A 23129-nucleotide genomic window follows, 5' to 3' on the forward strand; every position below is an offset into this window, starting at 1 on the left:
AACCTCCATACAAATCCTAAACCTCAGGCTTTGTGGAAAAAAAGATCCATTTACATATATGTAACGGAAAAGTTTAATATTTTTTTTAGGACATAGCATATTTTTAGCTGATGTCATTGGTTTGTTGTGCTGTTTAATGGAGCAATATTTTCATTTCCGTTTTTCTGTCAACTTTATAGAAGAAAGTGAAGAAAACAATTTACTTTTAATGCAAGGTGTTGGAATAAAAATCAAAAAACATTCAACAAAAATATTTATACCTATTGTATTGTATATTTTATAAATGCCAAGAAATACACTACAAGATATAATAAGACATGTTCAAGCAACATGGTGTCATTTAGGTGAGTATTCAACTCAAGTGCTGGGATTTTTTTTGTCCTTTATGGCCGGCTTGTGAAATAAAATGCGGACATGTGTTAAACATGATGATGTTCAGTGAAGTTAAGATCCCATGAAGTGTTGGAACTGAACATGACTGACAAGGACGTTCTTGGTTTTCGTTAAAAACGAGGTAATTGAAGTTGCAGCCTACAGTCCCGAGAGGCTGTACTGTAATTAAGGTACTGGCTTCAGATGCTTTCCATCCGCACTGCGGTGATGGTGTTCGTGTCTCCTGCTGTGTGAGCCGCTGCTGTGTGTTGTTAATGTGGTTTCTTGGGGCCTTTGCCAAATTTTGCATCCAATCCCAGACCTGAAGGCAGACAAAGCGAGAGATGTGATGAGGGATCAAAGTTCAAAGAAAAAAGGCCTGAGGTCTCACCGAGAAACACCAGGACGGTTCCGAACCACTGCATGCCGCTCATGAGGTTTCCGAAAAGAAGGACGGAGCCCAAGATGGTGAAGAATTTCCGCGTGGTCGTGACGATGGAGCAGGTCAGCGGGCCGAAGTTCACCACCGTCATGAAGATGAAGGTCTGATTGCAACAGGAAGTGGGGGATAATAAAAGCGTAATTGCCCTATTTTATCTTCATCGCCGTATGCTCGCTCACTTGGCCCAAGGCGCTGGTCAGCCCGAAGAGAAGGATGTTGTACAAGATGCTCGGGTGGCGTTCGGTGAAGCTCAGGAACTCCCACACCTCGCCTGTACACGACACCACTGCGAGCACAAAACATGGTGTCACTCTGCACATTCAATTGCTTTAATGTTCTGTTAAGGATTCATTCGTTTAACCACCTTCAAATCTGAGCCTGCACATAAGAGAGGATAGTAGACAGTCAAGTACAGAAGCATCAAATACTGATGGGCTGTCCAAAGGGCAGCCTCGGGGCCATTTCCAGCATTTCCAGCCTGCAGCTTGATTTTTATTGGCGTTTAGTATATTGTACAAATTTAATTAACTCATTATTAATTACATATATGACTAGATTCAATGTGTTTTGTCAGCTATAACACAAAGATAAGATGTGAATGTTTTGTTCAAATAGTTAAGCATAAAATTAAAATATTTAATAAAATAAAATAAAATTAGAATGCGCAACATAAATTGACAAAACATTTATTGATTTTGGGAGCTTTTATTTTTCTGTATAGAGCTCTTGTGGGAAAAGTTTCGGAAATACAGGTTGTAGATCAGGGATGTCTAAAGTGCGGCCTGCAGCACGTTCTTAAAAAACGTTTAAAAAATGTTTTAATTAGAAAGTGAAATGAAAGAGCAAACAGATGAAATGTAACTAGAAAAAGTTGCAATGTTTTATTGGCCCTTTGTATATTGTAAAAAATTAATTAACTCATTATTAATTACATATGACTAGATTTAATGTGTTTTGTCAGCTATAACACAAAGATATGATGTGAATGTTTTGTTCAGATAGTTAAGCATAAAAGAAAAAATTTAATTAAATTAAAAAAATAGATAAAATTAAATAAAATAAAATTAGAATGCGCAACATAAATTGACAAAATGTATTGATTTTCGGATCTTTTATTTTTCTGGACACAACTCTTGTGGGAAAAGTTTCTGAAACACAGGTTGTAGATCAGGTGTCCAAAGTGCGGCCTCCAGCACGTTCTTAAAGAACTTAAAAAAAATTTTTTTTTTAATTTAAATGTGAAATGAAAGAGCAAACGGATGAAATGTAACGAGAAAAAGTTGCAATGGTCACTCTACTAACACAAAGCTACCATGCACAGTGTTTCCCATAAACTGCCAAGATACCTGTGGCGGTGGGGGCGTGGCTATGGGCGTGGTCACCATGACATCATCGAGTAATTTGCATAATTTACTACAATGATTTGATTTTCTCTAAAAAGGCTCAAAAAGTGTATACTTACTAATTAATAATAACAGTTTTGTTTTAAACGTCCATCCATCCATCCATCCATTTTACAATATAATTACAACACTTTATGTACATATTTATATACAGATTTGAACAATAAGTTATTCACTGAAATATATTTATTAATTGTGGTTCTTACAAAAAATATATCTTATAAAATATAAAAGCTAAAATGTCTCAAAGCTCTGCCCCTTTAATTAGTGCATATTAAATAATTTAACTTTAGCCTACTACTACAACCATATTATTTACCAGCAACATAAAGTGAAACAGAGGCAGAGGTGTCCTGCCACAGTCAGTAACAAATAAACAGAAAACAGTAGTGGTGGTAGATAGACACAGAGCTTCATCAAACATCTGATCCACTGAACAAAGAGCTCCAAAAATCTTGAACTTTAGACTGCCATCAGTTTTACTCCCTACACTTAACCATGTGTTTCCTACTGCCTGCAGACGTTGCACCCTTTGTTATATACACATGTTGTGTTTCTAATATAAATACATTTAATAAAGTCAAATACAAATAAGGAAACAAGAGAAGTATCCTACACTTTTGTAAAGTAAATCTGAACAGCCGATATGGGCATCTACATCAACTATATGATTTGCCTGAAAAAAAATGTTTTATTTTTATTTGTGGCGGACGTAATTCTTTCGTGGCGGGCCGCCACAAATAAATGAATGTGTGGGAAACCCTGATGCATCAAAATCAATGTGTTATGAATTATTAAACTATTCAAGGCCTCAAATACTTTGCATAAAATTATCCACTTTGAAATATTTTGAGGAAAATATTGCATGTTTTGTGTGTTTGCCATATAACAAAGTTTTCTTAAACAAAAAGGGCCCACAAAAAAACAGAATTAAAGAAAACAGAAAAAAAAAAAAACTACGTATAACTGGCAAATAGTTCTGCAGTTGATCTCGAGACATAAGTGTTGAAAGTAAAAAAAAAAAAAAGTATGACTTATTTTTAACACTTTTGTATGAGTGGGGCCCTCTTGTATCCCCAAGAATTTTAGTGGGAATATTTTTTGTAACTGTTATTGTAAAAAAAAATTATGAAATAAAATTAATGTTATGACTTATTAACCTATTTAAGGTTCCAATCTCATCACATCAAGTATTCCACTTTTAATATATATACGTATGTATATATTTATTTATTTATATTTAAAAAAATAAAAATAAAATAAAAAAAAAATTGGGGGGGGGGGGCATTGTATATTTACATTGTTATTTTAGAGATGTATGCATTGAATAATAAAAAATAAAAAAATAAAAATAAAAATAAATTTAAAAAATATATATATATACTGTATATATATATGACACTTATTTTCAACGTACTGTATATACGACTGAGACCATTCCGGGTACCCGGGACCAAACTTGAGGGGAGCCGTAAAGGTAAAAACAAAATCCATTTATTGTATTGGTTTTGAAAATAAAAAATATCCAACTGGCCCCTGCATGCTTTAACAGTCAGTGTGCGACCTTCAGTAGAGAAAGTTTGGACACCCCTGCTATAGATATACGCAGCACAACTGTCCATCTGGACAAGTCGCCACCTCCTCGCAGGGCCAACACAGATAGACTAACAACATTCACACACTAGGGCCAATTTAGTGTTGCCAATCAGCCCGATGAGCTGAGAATATCAGTAACGCATCTAAGGCGCCACCAAGTGGCCATTAGATAGATTTGCAATGTGTCCTAAAATTTATATTGCAAAATACAATGCAGCCAATGTAACAATAGTGGAAATCATACATCCTTTGGAAGACAAAACCTCTTCCGTATAAAAAAAAAGACTTCAAACAAATATCAGTAAAAAGAAACATAATTCATAGTTTTGGGAACACTTATTGTGGAAAAACTGTGATAAAACAACACAATGTAGCAGATCTACTTAAATACAAAAAAAAGAGCACTCACTGCACGTACTTGGAAAAAAAAGCTTAAAGTATTATGTGGGTTTTTTTTGTTAAAAAAACAGGAAAAACTGCTATCTTGTTCGGAAAGAAATGGATATTGTAAATCAGGTAAATACTAAGTATTAGGCATGGCTACTGTACTGTACTTATTTCAATGTAGTAAACACATACTTCAAATAAAAATGTATATTGAAAATTGAATAAAGAAAATGATTCTATTGTAGTGAAGTCGTTTACAACAAGGTGCACACGGTCGGTTAATAGCAGCGAGCAGCTACGCAACAGCTAAGCACACAAGCTAGACGTACGTAATAATCATTGAACATTATTGCAATGTAAAACAGGTCATTTGTCAATATTAACGAGTACTAAATAATTGCATATTACTTACAAATATTACTTTAATAATATCCAGTAACAAACATGCCCGCATCATTCAAATCAGTACGTCATGCGCTTAACTTCATGACATACTGTAAACACGAAATGTCGCCAGTAGAACAATTCCCACTCCACTTCAACTTAAAGACAGCATAAGTCCATTCCAGACGGTTAATTATAAAAATGTTAATGTTTTCTCTGTTTGACTCATTTCACTTGATCAAACTTTTTCTAACATTCCACTCAACAAAATAAAAGTATGTATGACTCCTGCTAGCTAATATTGTATCAGATTAATACGCAAAGCTCCAATATCGGTATCATATCGGAAGTGAACAGGTTTTAACGGGACACATGCACTTCTAATAAAGACAATATTTCAAGTTTAACATCTTTTACCTGTCCAGCCATCTTTATTTTCATTCCACTTCCTGATTGCCTCCATATGCTACCACTCCTAAGGTCTGAACGCTGGCTTCGCCACCTGTCCCTGACTAGAAATCAGGGAACACCTGTTCCTGGTTGCCAATCAGGATGCTTTTCGGGACTGGATCCTTTTGCTTTGTACCTCAACATTGTACATTTGCTTGCTTTGCGCTTTATATGCCTGTTTTCCTGTTATCTTTGTTTTTGTGCTACCTGCGTTTCCCTAATAAAGAGGGCTTCTTTTCTGCCCTTGCCTGCCGCAGGTCTCTGCATCCCGTGGTCCATACATACACCAAAACGTGACAAAAACCCAAAACAAGGCAGTTTAATAAATTCTTCTTATCATTATTGTATTTCTACATTAGTATCAGTATTATACCAGGGCTTTAGCACACTCAAAATGTTACCATATCTTGCAAAAAGGTGTGCATATGTTATCAAACACAATGTAGAAGACAAGACGCACAGGTCAACGGCTATTTTGCTTTTCAGGTCGCATCTTTGGTGAAAATTGGTCTGGTTCTATTTTTCCTTTGTTTTTGTTTGTTTTAGGCATGGCTTCTGTACTGTACTTATTTCAGTATAGTATACACGTACTTCAAATAAAAAAATACAGCACAATTTGGTGCTAAAAATATATATTGATATTTGAATAAAGACAATTATTCTATTTTAGTGAAGTCCTTTACAAGATACACACCGTAGGTTACTAGCAGTGAGCAGCTACGCAACAGCTAAGCACACAATAGCACACATTTTTTTCCTTTTTTTTGTTTGCTTTAGGCATGGCTTCTGTACTGTACTTATTTCAGTGTAGTATACACATACTTCAAATAAAAAATACAGCACAATTTGGTGCTAAAAGCATATTTCGGAATTAGAATTTTTCCCATGTTTGGGAAAAATTGGTCTGGTTCCATTTTTCCTTTGTTGTTTTCTAATCAAAAACGTGTCTATTTTGTCTGTAGAAGGTGTCTCAGGCCAATAAAAAAACAAGCTATGGGCCACACATGTCCCCCTGATCACACTTGGGACACCACTGCTATTAAAAAAAGTTAAAAAGTCAGTAAAGTAGGTTTGTTATTTTAACTTAAAAAACATAAAATTGTTGGTATTACACAATGTATCTGGTTTGGAGGTGGTAAAAAAAAAATGGTGTAATTGATGCTGCACACACATTGCAGAGTAAAATGGCAGCACAAATGTTTTTGTCACATATGTTTGTGATGTATGACTTCTAGATATAAGACGAGACAAACATGGTGGGACTCACCCAGTCCCAGCACCAATGTGGACCACAAGTTGATGTTGAGCATCATATGGTTGGCGCTCGTTTGAAAGCGAGACCTCATGTGGTCCTGGGCCACGCCCGTCAAGCCGTCCAGCGTCAGAGAGACCAGCTAGCAGGACGACATGAAACACGCGCGTTTAAACACAAACAACTTTGTGCAAAACCTTCAAATACTCACCAAGAGAATCTCCCCGACGCCAAAAATGTGGTCGGCTGCGACCCCCGAGCTCTTGTTGGGTTTGTAGAGGAAGAGCGCCACGCCGCTCACAATCAGCAGCACGCACAAGTACTTGGCCAACGGGTACCTCTTCCTTAAGATGCTCACGCCCAGGATCATCACTATGGCGACACAACATCAGTTATTTGGCGGGCACATGAGCGCAATAATACAACACACTCATTGTGTGTCTTCTGTCAGAAGTCTGCAACCCGTTTATGTCGACGCCCCGCGGACTGGCTGACTGACGTAAGCGGTTGTCGACACAAACGGGACAGACAATACATGTGATGCTTAAACATGAAGGCCACATCACCTGGAATGGGTTTGCAGGATTTCCCCAGCACCTGTTCAGGAAAGAAGCGTTGCTTTAAGAACAATCTACTCAATTTGCACGATGTACAGTCGTCCCTCGCCATTTTGTGCCTCCATATTACGACTTCACTACATTGCCTGTTTGTTAAATATGCTGTGGGCTGCAACCATTAATCGAGGAATTCAATTAATTTGATTAGAAAAAGACTTTAATTTATATAACAATAAAAATGTATAAAATCTGTACCACATAAAAGAAGGTAAAACAAGTTGAATCGAAGGTAAATGATGGCAAAAAAAGGTAAGAGATAAACAAGAGGTAAAATAAGGTAAATAGAAGGTAATACAAGTTAATTAAAGGTAAAATAATGCAAAACAAAAAAGGTAAATGAAAGTTCAATAAAAGTAAAAAAAAAAAAGTAATATAGATAAAAGATAAAATAAGGTTAAAAATGTAAAAGAAGGAATATATACGGTAAAATAAGGAATATAGAAAGTAGGAGACAAATAAAAGGTAAACAATGTAAAAGAAAGAATATAGGAGGTAAAAGAAGTAATATAGAAAGTAAGAGACGTAAATAAAAGATAGAAGTAATATAGAAGGTAAAATAAGTAAATACATGATAAAAAATTTAAAAAAGTCACTAAAAGGTATAAGAAGGAATATAAAAGGCAAAACAAGGTAAACAAAAAGGTGACGGAATGTAAACAAAGGTCAAATAAGTAATATAAGATGTAAAATAAGTAAATAAAAAGGTGAAAGAAGGCATATAGAAGGTAAAATAAGTACATCAAAAGTAAGAGAAGGAATATAGAAGCTAAAATATGTAAATAAAAGGTAAAGGAAGGTTAAAAAAGGCTAAAGAAAGAATATAAGAGATAAAAGAAGTAAATAAAAAGGTAAAAAGAAGGAATACAGAAGGCAAGAAAAGTAAGTAAAAGGTAAAAAAGTAAATAGAAGGTAAAATAAGCTAAATAAAAGGTAAAACACTAAAAGGTAAAATAAGCAAATAAAAGGTAAAAGAAAATAAATAAAAGGTAAAAGAAGATAAAAGAAGATACAGGGAGCAAATAAAAGAAAACAATAGGTTCAAAAAGTACAAGTTAAATAAAAGTTAACTAATAGATAAAACAAGGAATATAGAAGGAAAAGTAGGTTACATAGAAGATAAATAAGAGTGAAATAAAAGGTAAAAAAATAGGTAAATAAAAGGTAAAACAAATAATAGAAGGTTAATTAAGTTAAAGAGAAGGCAAACGAAAAGTTCAAAAAAAGGTCAATAGAGGGCAAAAAATTAAATAAAAGGTAAATGAAGACTAATAAAATGTAAGAAAGAATATAGAAGGAAAATTAAGTTAAATACAAGGTAAATAAACGGTAAAAGAAGGTAAATAGTAGGTAGATAAAAGAAGGTAATTAAAAGATAAAAGAAAGTAAATAAAAGGTTAAAGAAGGAATTAAGAAGGTAAAAAAAAGATGAAGCAAGGTAAAAGCCTCTCAAAAAAGTGGAATAGAAGGCAAAAAATATATATATATATTTCAAAATGTAAGCAAATTTGACATATTTCTTGGCTTAAATTAAGCATTTTCAAGCATACAAATGTCTAAATAAACTTTTTTTAAAAACAAATCTAAAGTATTGTGCTGTATTGTACATATGCTTGCAACAATGTAAACATTTTAAATGTACATTTTATTTGTGTTAAAACTTATCAGAGTATCATTATTATCACGGTATTGTTGAATGTGCTCCAAAAGTACTTATACACACACTGAAATTATATGACCAAGTTTTTTTCATAAACTAAAATAAATAGGCACCGTTAGAACATGTACTTTTTTGCATGTTTTGTGTTTCTCATGCTTCACTGTTCTGGCGGGCATTCTGGCATCATACTCTGTTCAGTGGTCCGTGAACTAAAAACACCTGCGTCTCGTATTCCTCGGAGTTCAGAACGATCACTCTGTTCTAAGAGAGCACAGCTTGTAGGTTCAATGAGCACAATTTAATATTTTAGTTGCTCAGACGGTAATGTGCTTATATAAGTTTAGATTGGGATATGTTTTTTCCTAATCGGGAAAGATGTTAATGTCTCTTGTTTTCACGTTAGCATTTATGCTTGCTAGCTAGTGCCAGTCAGTCCATGAGTTTATCAAAGTGCAGTTATCAATCACAGTATTAACATAAAATCATTTAAAATGGTAATACTAACCGTCAGAAGTTTTACCTCGGTTATTATTACTACCGTTTATCGTTACATCCCTAATTGTACAGCAGACCATCATCATCATCATCATCATCATCAAACTAGTTGCTCTTTTTTCAACAGTAGTGATGTGTAAATGATAAAAAAGTCACTACATTTGATCTGTAATTTAAAATGAATAGTTAACACATGTATACCGTTTATTTTAAACAAATAGAGGAATATGAAATGTGCAACTCTGATTAGTGAACAGGAAAATAAGAACATATACCCTATCTAAAATTTTGCAGCACTTTGTGTTAAAACTTTGTATTTAGAAAAATAAAACAAATTCAATTTAAAAATAAAAATAAATTAAAAATTAAAAAGGAAAATATAATAATTAAAGAAATATATATAAAAACATTTTTGTTATTCTTAGTTCCATTTAGATCAATGATGGTGATAAAAACTAATGTAAACACGGCACTCCTAAGACTACTTTCAGTGCGAGCAGTCAGTCGACAGCCGCAGCCGAAAGAAACGCTTCCTGAAAAACACAATTGGTGCGTCAGTCAAATGACACAGCAGCTGTATCGGTCACATGTTTTTTTTTCTTAAAGCTACAAACACACACGGAGAGACACAGTAATAGTATCACTCTTTGTGTTTCATAATACATCCATGCTCCAGGGTACTGACTTTATGGTGTTATTTCATGGCAAGAGCGCTCTAAAAATGTTCAAAAACTATGAAAATATCTGATTTGTAACTCGTACTTTGCAAAAATCTACGTATTGTGGTCGGGTCTGGGGCCGGTAATTAACGGCAGCAAGCGAGGCACGACTGTATTTGCTTGGCGTCACACAGGTGAGGCTCACCTGTGTGGGGTAGTTGACATACTGGAGGGCAGAGTTACTGGACACCATGGCTCCCAGGTAGGAGAGGGAGCACAGGCCGTATAACCAACTCCTGGTGGAGTCCGGCTTGGATCCCTCAAAAAACTGGATCACTGGTGACCAAGAGAAGGCAGACGTGGGTTACAGTCAAACTAAAAAAGTCAGTTTACACTCAAATTGTACACTTTGGAATTTGACCAACGGTTCAGGGAAATGCACCTTTAAAGTCACTATGCTTAATCCAGGCGTTATTGTACCCTAAACCGAGGTAAGTACTAAAATTGTGCGATACAAATTATATACATTTTGCAGACGATGGAGCTTTTAAAACTATCGTTATATCGCGATTTTGTCCTGCAAATTTGACAGCAACAAGCGAACGACGACGTACTGAACGCAATGTAGCACCCTTGCTAGCGGGCTCAGGGATAACGTCCCTTTAAAGTGCGAGTCACTAATTCTCGCCTTCATGGCGGAAAATATATCACCTTACAAGTATGGTTATCACTGGAGGATAAGGACTAGCTAAACATGCTACACTACACACCAGTGGATGAATTAGGTCATGCTAACCTCCAAGCTAAACCTCCTAAATGTAAACAGGTGAGCAGATCAATACAAATATTGCCATTACAGCAGAAAAGGAACGCTTGATTTGTTCACCCTAACCACAGCACATATAGATTTGCCTCATTGGAGCATTTTTAGTTTGTCTTTTTATAATTAATGAGAGTAGGGATGTCACGGTATAAACATTTCTTATCATGGTTATTGTTACCAAATGATCACAGTAGGGGTGTAACAGTACGTGTACTTGTATTGAACCGTTTCGGGACGGGGGTTTCGGTTCGGTTTGGAGGTGTATCGAACGAGTTTCTAAGCTAGTGGTTAGAGTGTCCGCCCTGAGATCGGTAGGTTGTGAGTTCAAACCCCGGCCGAGTCATACCAAAGACTATAAAAAAATGGGACCCATTACCTCCCTGCTTGGCATTCAGCATCAAGGGTTGGAATTGGGGGTTAAATCACCAAAATGATTCCCGGGCGCGGCACCGCTGCTGCCCACTGCTCCCCTCACCTCCCAGGGGGTGAACAAGGGGATGAGTCAAATGCAGAGGACAAATTTCACCACACCTAGTGTGTGTGACAATCATTGGTACTTTAACTTTAACTTAACTTTAAAGTCTTAACAAGCTGCTTTGCTTCTTCTGCCTCTGTCTCAGCACCCAGCATTGTCCCACCCACACAACCATCTGATTGGTTACACACAAAGCGGTAACAGCCAATCAGCAGTGCGTATTCAGAGCTGTAACAGCCAATCAGCAGTGCGTATTCAGAGCGGTAACAGCCAATCAGCAGTGCGTATTCAGAGCGCATGTCGTCAGCGCTTCAGCGTCGAGCAGATAGGTGTTTAGCAGGTGAGCATAAGGCAGCGTACTCTCCCCAAATTATAATAAACACCTCCCAGTCAACTACTAGTAACATCACTATGAGCCCGTTGACCTTCTAGAAACTTAAACTGCAGCTCAGCTCGCTCGCAGTCCTGGCTTGAGGTGAAGGCTGATTAGCTTTTAGCGTAACGTTAGCTCCTTTTGCGGTGTGTGTGTTTGTGTGTGTGTGTGTGTGTGTGTGTGTGTGTGTGTGTGTGTGTGTGTGTGTGTGTGTGTGTGTGTGTGTGTGTGTGTGTGTGTGTGTGTGTGTGCGTGTGTGTGTGTGTGTGTAGTCTCTCCTATTGCTATTGTACTATTTTTTTCAGCTATAGTTACATTAATCATTAGTAATGGAGCAGACTAGTTTTGAATGGCAGGGTCTCTGCTATCACATGTTGATAAAAATATAACATTTACATAATAAAAATCAACTACAGGCTTCCCAAATGCTGTAATAAATTAAGCATGATGAGTTGACTTGAAAATGTTTAATGTTGCACTTTTTATATGTAGAAGAAAAGTTTTATCATTTTATTTAATCTGAGCAACAACTTGAGGCAGTTTAATGTTGATTAACGTGGGCAGATTTATTATAGTGTTCCCAATGTTAAAAGGATAAAGCCATTGTTTACAAATTTGGTAAATAAATAACCAAAAAATGTATATTTTGTTGTTTTCTTACTGTATCGAAAATGAACCGAACTGTGACCTCTAAACCGAGGTACGTACCAAACCGAAATTTTTGTGTACCGTTACACCCCTAGATCACGGTTATCATCATTATCGCGATAATTTTATATGTGCTCAAATTTTCCAATAACTACTTCTACTGAAATCTTTTAACCAAGTTTCATTAAAAAAAAACTTAAACAACAAATTCAATATGTATATATGTAGCTCAAGAAGAAAATTGAAGATGCATATGAAAGCAACACAAGCAGTATAAACAAAGTAATATGGTAGAAACTAAATAATACTATAAATTTAAAAAATACAAGTGAAAATTTCGCAAGATGGCACCTCATGAACATAAGACATAACTGCACATTTTGTCCATATAGATAAATAGTATATTACACATAGGACTGCACGATTATGGGCAAAATAATTATTAAGATTATTTGAATCAATATTTAAATCATGATTATAATTCAGGATTTATCATCATGTTTGGTAAAACAGTGTTGGGGTGTGAAGGCGACGCCATCTTGTAATTTGTAATATCGAAAAAAAATGCACTAGAAACGTTTTCTGTATATTTAAAGACCAATATTTTTCACAGCAGCACACTGTAATGCACGAGCATGTGGCATCAGGGGTGCTTCCCCAGGATGGCGGAGGGAGTATTACAACTTTTTTAGTCTTTTCTTTGGTATCCCCGACCAAACAACATGCATTTAAAGTTTCTACACACAAGAAAATTGTTTGTGGAATTAATTCGTAAAATGTGTTGTACCATGACACGAAAAAACAGTTACTGAAATTTCCGAACTATAAACTGCTACTTTTTTTCTACACTTTGAACCCTACAGCTTATAAAACAATGCAGGTATTTTTATTCGCTAACAGCCATAATATTTTGTGATCAATAGTGTTCATTAAACCCAAAATTGTTATTGTTTGGGCTATGGCGCCATCTTTTGGAGAAGTTCGCTGTTCGTGTTAGCTTATATGCTAACACGTTTACGAATGTCTGTGTTAGTATTATTAACTTACAATAGCATTATTTTGGTATTGTTTCAGTTTCACAAATTTCTCAGTGAACTCACCAAAACATCTGTTTTGTTTATTGGAGAGCTAGCTTCCGCAGCTAGTGGGTCCATGACGATGACTTCTGTTTTGTTTGACCAGCCGTTTTACTGCCGTGTTACAGGCACCGTTTGGAAACAATTAAGGTATGTAAATAAACATTTGAAAAATCTTTCTGTAACTCATTTCACAACATATACACTACCGTTCAAAAGTTTGGGGTCACATTGAAATGTCCTTATTTTTTAAGGAAAAGCACTGTACTTTTCAATTAATATAACTTTAAACTAGTCTTAACTTTAAAGACATACACTCTATACATTGCTAATGTGGTAAATGACTATTCTAGCTGCAAATGTCTGTTTTTTGGTGCAATATCAACATAGGTGTATAGAGGCCCATTTCCAGCAACTATCACTCCAGTGTTCTAATGGTACAATGTGTTTGCTCATTGGCTCAGAAGGCTAATTGATGATTAGAAAACCCTTGTGCAATCATGTTCACACATCTGAAAACAGTTTAGCACGTTACAGAAGCTACAAAACTGACCTTCCTTTGAGCAGATCGAGTTTCTGGAGCATCACATTTGTGGGGTCAATTAAACGCTCAAAATGGCCAGAAAAAGAGAACTTTCATCTGAAACTCGACAGTCTATTCTTGTTCTTAGAAATGAAGGCTATTCCACAAAATTGTTTGGGTGACCCCAAACTTTTGAACGGTAGTGTATATCTGTGGCTTATATTCCAGTGCGGCTATTTTATATGGATTTTTTTCCCCTCCAAAATGTAGTTGGTGCAGCCCTACTTACACATCAACTTTAAAAGCCCCGCCCACTCATTACTCACAGATCCTTGCAAAGAGAGCATTGATGACGCACTGGATGAACACCAACGTCCGGGCGAATCTAAACTTCTCCTTCTGGTCTCCCTGGCCATAATCTCCTCGAGTGCTGTGGAAAATCATAACAAGAGTTCATGAATTTAATGGACAAAAACCTAGATCATTGATGCATTTCATTTCAACCGACTTTAAATTTGTTTTTGTTGAAGAATAAAGCATGAGTCGTTTAAAACAACCTGTTTGCATGTAAAGAGGCAGGAGGGCGAGGAAGTCCTTGTCATCTTGTAGAAACCAGATATGATCCATGTGACTAGGGCAGCAACATTATAACATACCACCTGTGTCACAGCCCACTTTGACATTATACATAACTATTCACAGTGCCTGACAAAGACTTCCTACGGCCACAAATCAGCCATCTGAGCTCAGTGAGTCCATCTGTTACATACACACTAAAAAGTAGCCTTGTTTTGTAGACACAATGAAACTAATATTATTTAAATAGGACAACAGAAGAAGAAGAAATGTAAGGTCATTTTAACAAAGTTGCCCCCCTAATCATTGCAAATATTAAAATATCACTGCCATTCATTTGTGCTGCAAAATACTTTGTTATTAATGTTTTATTATTCATAACCAGCTTGTCAAAATCTCCCCAAACTTGACCCATTTGTTTGTGCTACAGACATTTTTTGTCTAACTACTATAGTTTTATGTTAATATTTTATAGTTTTTATGCTACTAACATATTATTGGCAACCAGACCCCCGGTCTTGTCACAATCTCCCCAAACTTGACCGAAATATTTGTGCTACAAACATTTATGGTCTATTATAGTTTTTATGTTATTAACGTTTAATTATTAACAACCAGCACCCCCACCTTGTCAAAATCTCCCCAAACGCGTCCCAAACATTTGTGCTTCAAAAAAATTTTGTCTATTAAAGTTTTTATGTTATTGTTTTACAATTTGTATGTTGTTTTTTGTCAAAATCTCCCCAAACATGTTCCATTAATTTGTGCTACAAATATTTCTGTCTACTGTGGTATTTCTGTTTTAATGTGTTATTATTCATAACCAGAGCCCCACCTTGTCAAAATCTCCTCACACTTGTCCCAATCGATGGTGCTAAGCTTGTGATTCAAATGTTTTCAACTATCGTAGTTTTTAATTAATGAACACTTTATAGTTTTTATGTTACTAACGCTTTAATGTTCATAACTAGCCCCACCTTGTCAAAACCTCCACCAAACGTGTCCCAAACGTACCATAAATGTTAATAGTTAGACCAGTGAGTCTCAAACTGTGGTACGTGTACCACTAGTGGTACGCCCAAGAATCCCTTAAAGTACAGTGTTTTATTTTCCTATATTCCAACACAGTGTTACTGTTCACACTGTGTGTACAAAGAGGTTCTGTAACAGCTTCTTCCCTCAGGCCATAAGACTCTTGAACGCATCATAATAATCCCTTCAACCCCCCCCCCCCCCCCCCCCCCAAAAAACGGATTAACTCACTGGAATATAAAGACAATATAACATACATCCATGAACGTGGATGCATATGCAAAAATGCAATATATTTATCTATACAGTAATCTATTTATTTATATCTGCACCTTATTGCTCTTTTATCCTGCACTACAGCGAGCTAATGCAACGAAATATCGTTCTTATCTGTACTGTAAAGTTCAAGTTTGAATGACAATAAACAGTCTAAGTCTAAGTCTAATGTTACTGTGGCCAAAAATATTAAATATTAGGGATGTCCGATATTATCGGCCGATAAATGCTTTAAAATGTAATATCGGAAATTATCGATATCGGTTTCAAGATTATCGCTATCGGTTTCAAAAAGTAATCTTTATGACTTTTTAAAACGCCGCTGTGTACACGGACGTAGGGAGAAGTACAGAGCGCCAATAAACCTTAAAGGCACTGCCTTTGCGTGCCAGCCCAGTCACATTATATATACGGCTTTTCACACACATAAGTGAATGCAATGCATACTTGGTCAACAGCCATACAGGTCACACTGAGGGTGGGCATATAAACAACTTTAACACTGTTACAAATATGCGCCACACTGTGAACCCACACCAAACAAGAATGACAAACACATTTCGGGAGAACATCCGCACCGTAACACAACATAAACACAACAGAACAAATACCCAGAACCCCTTGCAGCACTAACTCTTCCGGGACCCTACAATATACACCCCCCGCTACCCCCTACCCCAAACCCAGCCCCAACACCACCCACCTCAGGGAGAGCATGTCCCAAATTCCAAGCTGCTGTTTTGAGGCATGTTAAAAAAAATAATGCACTTTGTGATTTCAATAATAAATATGGCAGTGCCATGTTGGCATTTTTTTCCATAACTTGAGTTGATTTATTTTGGAAAACCTTGATACATTGTTTAATGCATCCAGCGGGGCATCACAACAAAATTAGGCATAATAATGTGTTAATACCACAACTGTATATATCGGTATCGGTTGATATCGGAATCAGTGATTAAGAGTTGGACTATATCGGAATATCGGTTATCGGCAAAAAAGCCATTATCGGACATCTCTATTACACCTCAGTCTTGTTTTGATGAACACTTAGCCATACTATGCTACTTGCTGTATTGTAATGTTGGTCAATATGGTGGTACTTTAAAAGCCAAGTTTTTTTGAAGGTGGTACTTGGTGAAAAACGTACCACTAAGAAATGGTAGTGTTATTTTAATGTCTGCAATAATAAAGGGGGACATTATTTTATTATTACTATTGTTATTTTAAGGAAGTTGCTTCATATTGTCATATTTGAATACACACTGAAGTGTTAAATCAGTGTTTTTCAACCTTTTTTGAGGCAAGGCACATTTTTGTCATAAAAAAAATCCGGAGGCACACCACCAGCAGAAAACTTTAAAAAATTAACTCCACCAAGTCGTCGTGTCTTATTTTGAGTGTGTTGGTGTCTTCCTGTGTGTAGTGCTTTAGTTCTTGTCTTGCTTATTTTGGTGGCCCTTCCTGTTTTGCCGGTGTTTTCCTGTAGTGGCTTCATGTCTTCCTTTGAGCGCTATTCTGCGCACCTGCTTTGTGTTAGCAAGCAAGGCTATTTACGTTGTTGCTATCCTTCTTTGTGTGGCCATTGTTGATTTTCATGTCACGTACGGATGTACTTTGTGGACACCGTAAGTTTTTGCTGTCGTCCAGCATTCTGTCTCTGTTTACTTTGTAGCCAGTTCAGTTTGACTTTTGTTTTGCATAGCCTTTTCCTTTCGTTCATTTTGGGTTTAAGCATTACATACCCTTTTTACCTGCACCCTGCCTCCCACTGTGGTCTGCATATCGGGATCACAACAAACCATCCTCGTCTCACCCGACACATTCCGACTTTTACAAAGCAATGCTGCCACCTACTGACATGGAGTATTACGTGGTTACCCTGCCGAGTTTTACACAGCACAGACACTAAGCAAAGGCACATTATTGGCAGATTCTAATTATTGATTTGCCAAAAATATTTTTGGGATAAATTAGGTGAAGTTGCATAATTTCCCACGGCACACCAGACAATATCTCACGGCACACTAGTGTGCCGCGGCACAGTGGTTGAAAAACACTGTGTTAAATAACACGTATTCAGAAATGAGATTTTTATACTTTTTTTTTTTTTTAAAACATGAAACATTTGTTGCTTACATTGTTTCTTGTAGAATCCCGTAATAAAAATAGCACACAAAGACTCCCAGGAAACATACGATGAACCGCACCCGCATGCTGTCCCAAAGCGACGCGCCTTTGGCAGCTCCTTTCCCCGCAGCCATGCTGTCTGCCACCAGTCCGGGTATGGAAATGGATACCACCGCGCTCCCGGAGCCTCTGACGCCCACGTCCCGCTCCACTGTCGCCGGCGTGCTGAGCCCGGAGAGGGTGCTCGAGTTCTGTGTCCGGGCGGAAGGGATGCGATGCAAATTAACTTGCCAGCGAGCGGTAATTTAAAATATGTGTCCTTTCTACTAATTGTTTATTTGTCATTCTTCGTTTCTGTTTCCAGAGTCTAAATACGTGACATCCGCCCGCAGAAACGTAGTGTTGAGTTTTTGTTGTTGTTTGTTTTCGTGCAGTAATTGCAGGTTTTAGTTAGACGCGTCAGGGAATAATGAAATGGAAGGACCTCGAAAATAGTTTCGCCTGACGTAAAATGTTATTTTATCGATTGAACCGGAAATAGGAGCCCTCTTTTTCTCTATATACATCGATTTCATGTATCTTTAATACGGTTGTGTCAGTGTTATGCATATTTTACAGTATTTAATGGGTTTTTCTAAATGTGGCGATGTTAAAAGGCAGCTACTTTGAAAAAAATGAGGTCCTTTCTCAAAAACGTCGCAGTCGCTTTTGTCGTCGTAGTATGTGTGTTAAATCTATTGGCCGACACCTTACAGCGAATATTCTCCTGGCCAATCACATGATCAAACGGGTTGAAAAAGGCGGGGCTTGTATTTAAAAGGTAGTCGCACATTTTCACTTGATAGGACAACAAATGCAATAATATGCTAACAACCAAAAAGATGTAAAAACAATTATGCTGTGTTCCAAATTTGGATTATTTACGGAACTTGTGTGAGCCTATGGCTTTACATTTTGTTACATATATATTAAGTTAAAGTTAAAGGCCTACTGAAATGAATTTTTTTAATTTAAACGGGGATAGCAGATCCATTCTATGTGTCATACTCGATCATTTTGCGATATTGCCATATTTTTGCTGAAAGGATTTAGTAGAGAACATCGACGAAAAAGTTCGCAACTTTTGTTCGCTGATAAAAAAAAAGCCTTGCCTCCTGTGCGTGACGTCACAGGAGGAAGGGCTGCTCACATTTTCCCATTGTTTACAATGCAGCGAGAGAGATTCGGACCGAGAAAGCGACGATTACCCCATTAATTTGAGCGAGGATGAAAGATTCGTGGATGAGGAACATGAGAGTGAAGGATTAGAGTGCAGTGCAGGATGTATCTTTTTTCGCTCTGACCGTAACTTAGGTACAAGGGTTCATTGGATTCCACACTTTCTCCTTTTTCTATTGTGGATCACGGATTTGTATTTTAAACCATCTCGGATACTATATCCTCTTGAAAATGAGAGTCGAGAACGCGAAATGGACATTCACAGTGACTTTTATCTCCACGACAATACATCGGCGAAACACTTTAGCTACGGAGCTAATGTGATAGGCTCAAATGCAGATATAAACAAAAGAAATAAACCCCCTGACTGGAATAATAGACAGAAAATCAACAATACTATTAAACCCTGGACCTGTAAATACACGGTTAATGCTTTCCAGCTTGGCGAAGGTTAACAATGCTGTTGCTAACGACGCCATTGAAGCTAACTTAGCAACGGGACCTCACAGAGCTATGATAAAAACATTAGCGCTCCACCTACGCCAGCCAGCCGTCATCTGCTCATCAATACCCGTGCTCACCTGCGTTCCAGCGATCGACGGAAGGACGAAGGACTTCACCCGATCATCCGTGCAGTCGGCGGCTAGCGTCGGCTAGCGCGTCTGCTATCCAAGTCAAAGTCCTCCTGGTTGTGTTGCTGCAGCCAGCCGCTAATACACCGATCCCACTTACAACTTTCTTCTTTGCAGTCTTCATTGTTCGTTTAACAAATTGCAAAAGATTCACCAGCACAGATGTCCAGAATCCTGTGGAATTTTAAGATGAAAACAGAGCTTTTTTGTATTGGATTCAATGGTGTCCGAATACTTCCGTTTAACTAGTGACGTCACGCGCATACGTCATCATACATAGACTTTTTCAACCGGAAGTTTAGCGGGAAATTTAAAATTGCACTTTATAAGTTAACCCGGCCGTATTGGCATGTGTTGCAATGTTAAGATTTCATCATTGATATATAAACTATCAGACTGCGTGGTCGGTAGTAGTGGGTTTCAGTAGGCCTTTAAAGTACCAATGATTGTCACACACACACTAGGTGTGGCGAAATTTGTCCTCTGCATTTGACCCATCCCCTTGTTCACCCCCTGGGAGGTGAGGGGAGCAGTGGGCAGCAGCGGTGCAGCGCCCGGGAATCATTTTTGGTGATTTAACCCCCAATTCCAACCCTTGATGCTGAGTGCCAAGCAGGGAGGTATGGGTCCCATTTTTATAGTCTTTGGTATGACTCGGCCGGGGTTTGAACATACAAATATATATATATACATATATATATATATATATATATATATATATATATATATATATATATATATATATAACCCCCTGGCGCTGTTTTGTACTGTTTCTGTACTTGTTTTGATTATGTTATTTCTTGATTGTATGTAAATGTTGCATAATATAAATAAAGGTCTATAAAATAAAAAAAACTGCAATAATATGTGTGATGATGTAAATGAGGGGTGGTTGTATTGCATAATAAGTATGTGTCAATAAAAGGGCATTGACATTGATTGATGTTATGACTTTTCTTAATTTGATTACATTTTATAGTATAATTTTATTGTTACAATTTTATTGCATGATTTTTGTATCTCTTTAATTTAGGTAGCCAGGGACTGCAGATGGAAATGAGCTATTTAGCTATAATCTGGTGCAGAACATGTCTGTCTTTGAGCTTAATGTTTCTGTGCATTGTCCTTTCAAATAAAGGCTAAACTAACTAACTGAGACAATACTCTATAACCTTTACAACGAATATTTAACAGATATATAAATGCCAACAACCCGTTGTTATTCTCGTAATTGTAATTGGCTTTGTTTTTATGATTTTCTAATAAAATACATTTTAAAAAGATTTATACTGAAAAAAGAAAGAAACAAATAGTGATCAACGTTTTGCAGATGTCAATTTACAGTGGGTATTCATTTTATGCTTTTGAACAAAACTGAGTCGTTAGTACATTTCTTTAGTTTAGTTTACGTTTCATTAACAAAACATTTGTGTGAGAGTCTTTGCTCGTGGAGAGTTCTCCTGAGTCCGATAGATCTTTCGTGAGCCCGGTAGTCTGGTGTAACAAGTATTTTATTTTCATACAGCAGTGTTGTTTGTGTTCCAGCAAAATGTCTCTCGGACTTTTCAGTCCGGCGTGTCTCTGCTTTTCCCTCTCTCGGTCTCATGCGTCTGCTCACCAGCAACTCCAACACGTGTCTCGTACCGGCTGCTGCTAATAAGGGTGACAGGTGATTAGATAATCAGACCCAGCTGGGCAATCTACTCACCTGCCGCTGGCTTCGAGGTCGGGCCAAACACACCCCAGTCCTGCAGGAGGCGCACCGACCTCACCCTCCTCCACAATTTGTTTAGTTATTTATGGTTGTTTTCAGAATTTAATGGACGGTATATAAACGCTGCAAATGAAATAGAAAGGTTTTATTGTCACTGTATGGATGCATACGATGACATTTGGAGCGCCATCCCTTTAAAACGTAAACAGAAGCACAGACAAGAGTACCTCTAAAATTAAACATCAATTCAGTGCAACTCAACACCAATTGTAAAATGTCCCATTTTTACTGTTTTTGGTTTGAAAAAAGCCCTTCTCGAGCGAATAAAGCTAATACACTCCCTGCACAGTAAAAAAAAAAAGAAAAAGAAAAATTAGTCGATTTTTTTCCTGTGAGATAAAAAAAATATCTTTCAAAAAGCGTAGAAAAGAAGCCATTAAAAAACATGAAACTCCAAAATCGTTTGGCTGTTCATCAATGAAGTGTGTGAATGGCACAACTTGCATATTAGTACCAATTGTAATGTTGGGAAGAAATTAACACTAATGTCAACATGTTGTTTGAGTGTTTGATGGATTTAAGGCATTCAAAATGAAAACATTATTAGTATTCATATTCATCAAACTGGTCTTTTTTTCCCCCTCCAACAAGTCCAACAGCCTTGGGTAGCGATTCCTGCTGAGACCAATATCCGATTAAAGCGATTAATCTTCCACTCATGGCTGTTCAGGAGGCTGAAAGTTATTCAGGTTCCACGTTGTTCCTCACTGCAGACCAAGCTGCCTGGTGGGAGATGCTTGACCGGGGCACCCTGTGACCGGGGAGACGGACAGGCCGCGGAAGAGAAGGTCCATGGAGGGCAGCAGGGGCTTCAGGAGGCTGACGGGACAGAAAGCCGAGCCTCCGTGCGGGGTGAAGTTGACCTTGTTGAGATCCGGGCAGGACGGTTGCAGGAGAGGTTCATCTTGACAGGCGGACCTACAAAAAAGACACGTGAGTGTGGGCCTGGGCGATATATCGATTTTATTGATAGATTACATTTTTTTTGTTGCAGACGATTCAAAAAAATGTTAAATCTATGTTTTTCCTCATGCTCCAAGAGGAGCTTATGTAGAGGAGACGAACACATAGCAGACATGGCTAATGCTAAGGCAAACATCTGTTCCAAAGAAAAGAAAAGTGTCGTCAGTGGTTTGGTTTTGCGGCAACAAGCGTAGAACAAATGACTGCACGCTGCAAGGTTTGTTTAAAAATGTCAGCAAAAGTTTCCAGCTAATTTAAAACAAATGTTTTGGCTCTGCCCATTCCTGAACAGCTATTGGACGGAGATGTTCAACACATTGAGAGAAAAAATGGGTATGTGTGTGTACATGATATATACACATTTAGCTGTAAAAATCTGCTGTACAGTATGTACACTGCAAAAAGGCAGTGTTCAAAAACAAGAAAAAAATTAAATAAAATTAGGGGTATTTTATTTGAACTAAGCAAAATTATCTGCCAATAGAACAAGAAAATTTGGCTTGTCAAGATTTTCCAAAACAAGTAAAATTAGCTAACCTCAATGAACCCAAAAATACCTTAAAATAAGTATATTCTCACTAATAACAAGTGCACTTTTCTTGATAAAAAAAAAAGACACCTTTTTGCTCAATATGTTGAAAAATATTCTTAAATTAAGTAAATGCTAGTGCCATTATCTTGACATAATGATATGCGCTCGGCATTACATTTCTTGAAACCAGCAACTTATACTAAAAACTAGTTTATTGTTCTTAATGGAAAGGCAACAAGGCAACCGCTTTTTACTCTCTGGGTTTCCTAGCCGCTCAGGCAAATCATATGGTCTAAAAAGTTTTTACTTCCTCTCACTCCTTTTCGGATATGTTTACATTAATGTTTATTTTCATTTCTTGTTT

The 23129-nt window shown here is 37.1% G+C and overlaps 2 protein-coding genes across 3 annotated transcripts in view; both read right to left on the bottom strand.

The window, feature by feature from the left end:
• Nucleotides 1-186: 186 nt before the first annotated feature.
• slc35b1 (solute carrier family 35 member B1) lies at nucleotides 187-18130 on the bottom strand. Its single transcript, XM_062049419.1, has 9 exons — nucleotides 17656-18130; nucleotides 13959-14062; nucleotides 9920-10050; nucleotides 6853-6883; nucleotides 6498-6658; nucleotides 6302-6428; nucleotides 994-1100; nucleotides 764-917; nucleotides 187-694 (listed from the first exon to the last, which is right to left on the bottom strand). Exons 1-9 carry the CDS (start codon nucleotides 17778-17780, stop codon nucleotides 645-647), a joined length of 990 nt encoding a protein of 329 aa, XP_061905403.1. The 5' UTR covers nucleotides 17781-18130; the 3' UTR covers nucleotides 187-644.
• A 3244-nt stretch (nucleotides 18131-21374) lies between these two features.
• The window catches only part of fam117aa (family with sequence similarity 117 member Aa), a 41195-nt gene continuing 39440 nt past the window's right edge, over nucleotides 21375-23129 (bottom strand). For both annotated transcript variants that reach the window (XM_062050181.1, XM_062050182.1), the window contains one exon: nucleotides 21375-22188. In XM_062050181.1, the coding sequence (XP_061906165.1) occupies nucleotides 21975-22188 (214 nt within the window). In that variant the 3' untranslated portion in view covers nucleotides 21375-21974. The remainder of the gene's footprint in view (nucleotides 22189-23129) is intronic.

Source organism: Entelurus aequoreus, linkage group LG06 (assembly GCF_033978785.1).
Source record: "Entelurus aequoreus isolate RoL-2023_Sb linkage group LG06, RoL_Eaeq_v1.1, whole genome shotgun sequence".
Classification (NCBI taxonomy): domain Eukaryota; kingdom Metazoa; phylum Chordata; class Actinopteri; order Syngnathiformes; family Syngnathidae; genus Entelurus; species Entelurus aequoreus.

Excerpts from the sequence above, each read along its gene's own strand:
- slc35b1 (XM_062049419.1), bottom strand. The coding sequence starts at position 17,780 with ATGGCTGCGGGGAAAGGAGCTGCCAAAGGCGCGTCGCTTTGGGACAGC. Across the intron at positions 6,884-9,919 it reads ATGTCAACTACCCCACACAG|GTGCTGGGGAAATCCTGCAA; the intron begins GTGAGCCTCACC and ends TTTCCTGAACAG. Across the intron at positions 695-763 it reads AACCGTCCTGGTGTTTCTCG|GTCTGGGATTGGATGCAAAA; the intron begins GTGAGACCTCAG and ends GTCTGCCTTCAG.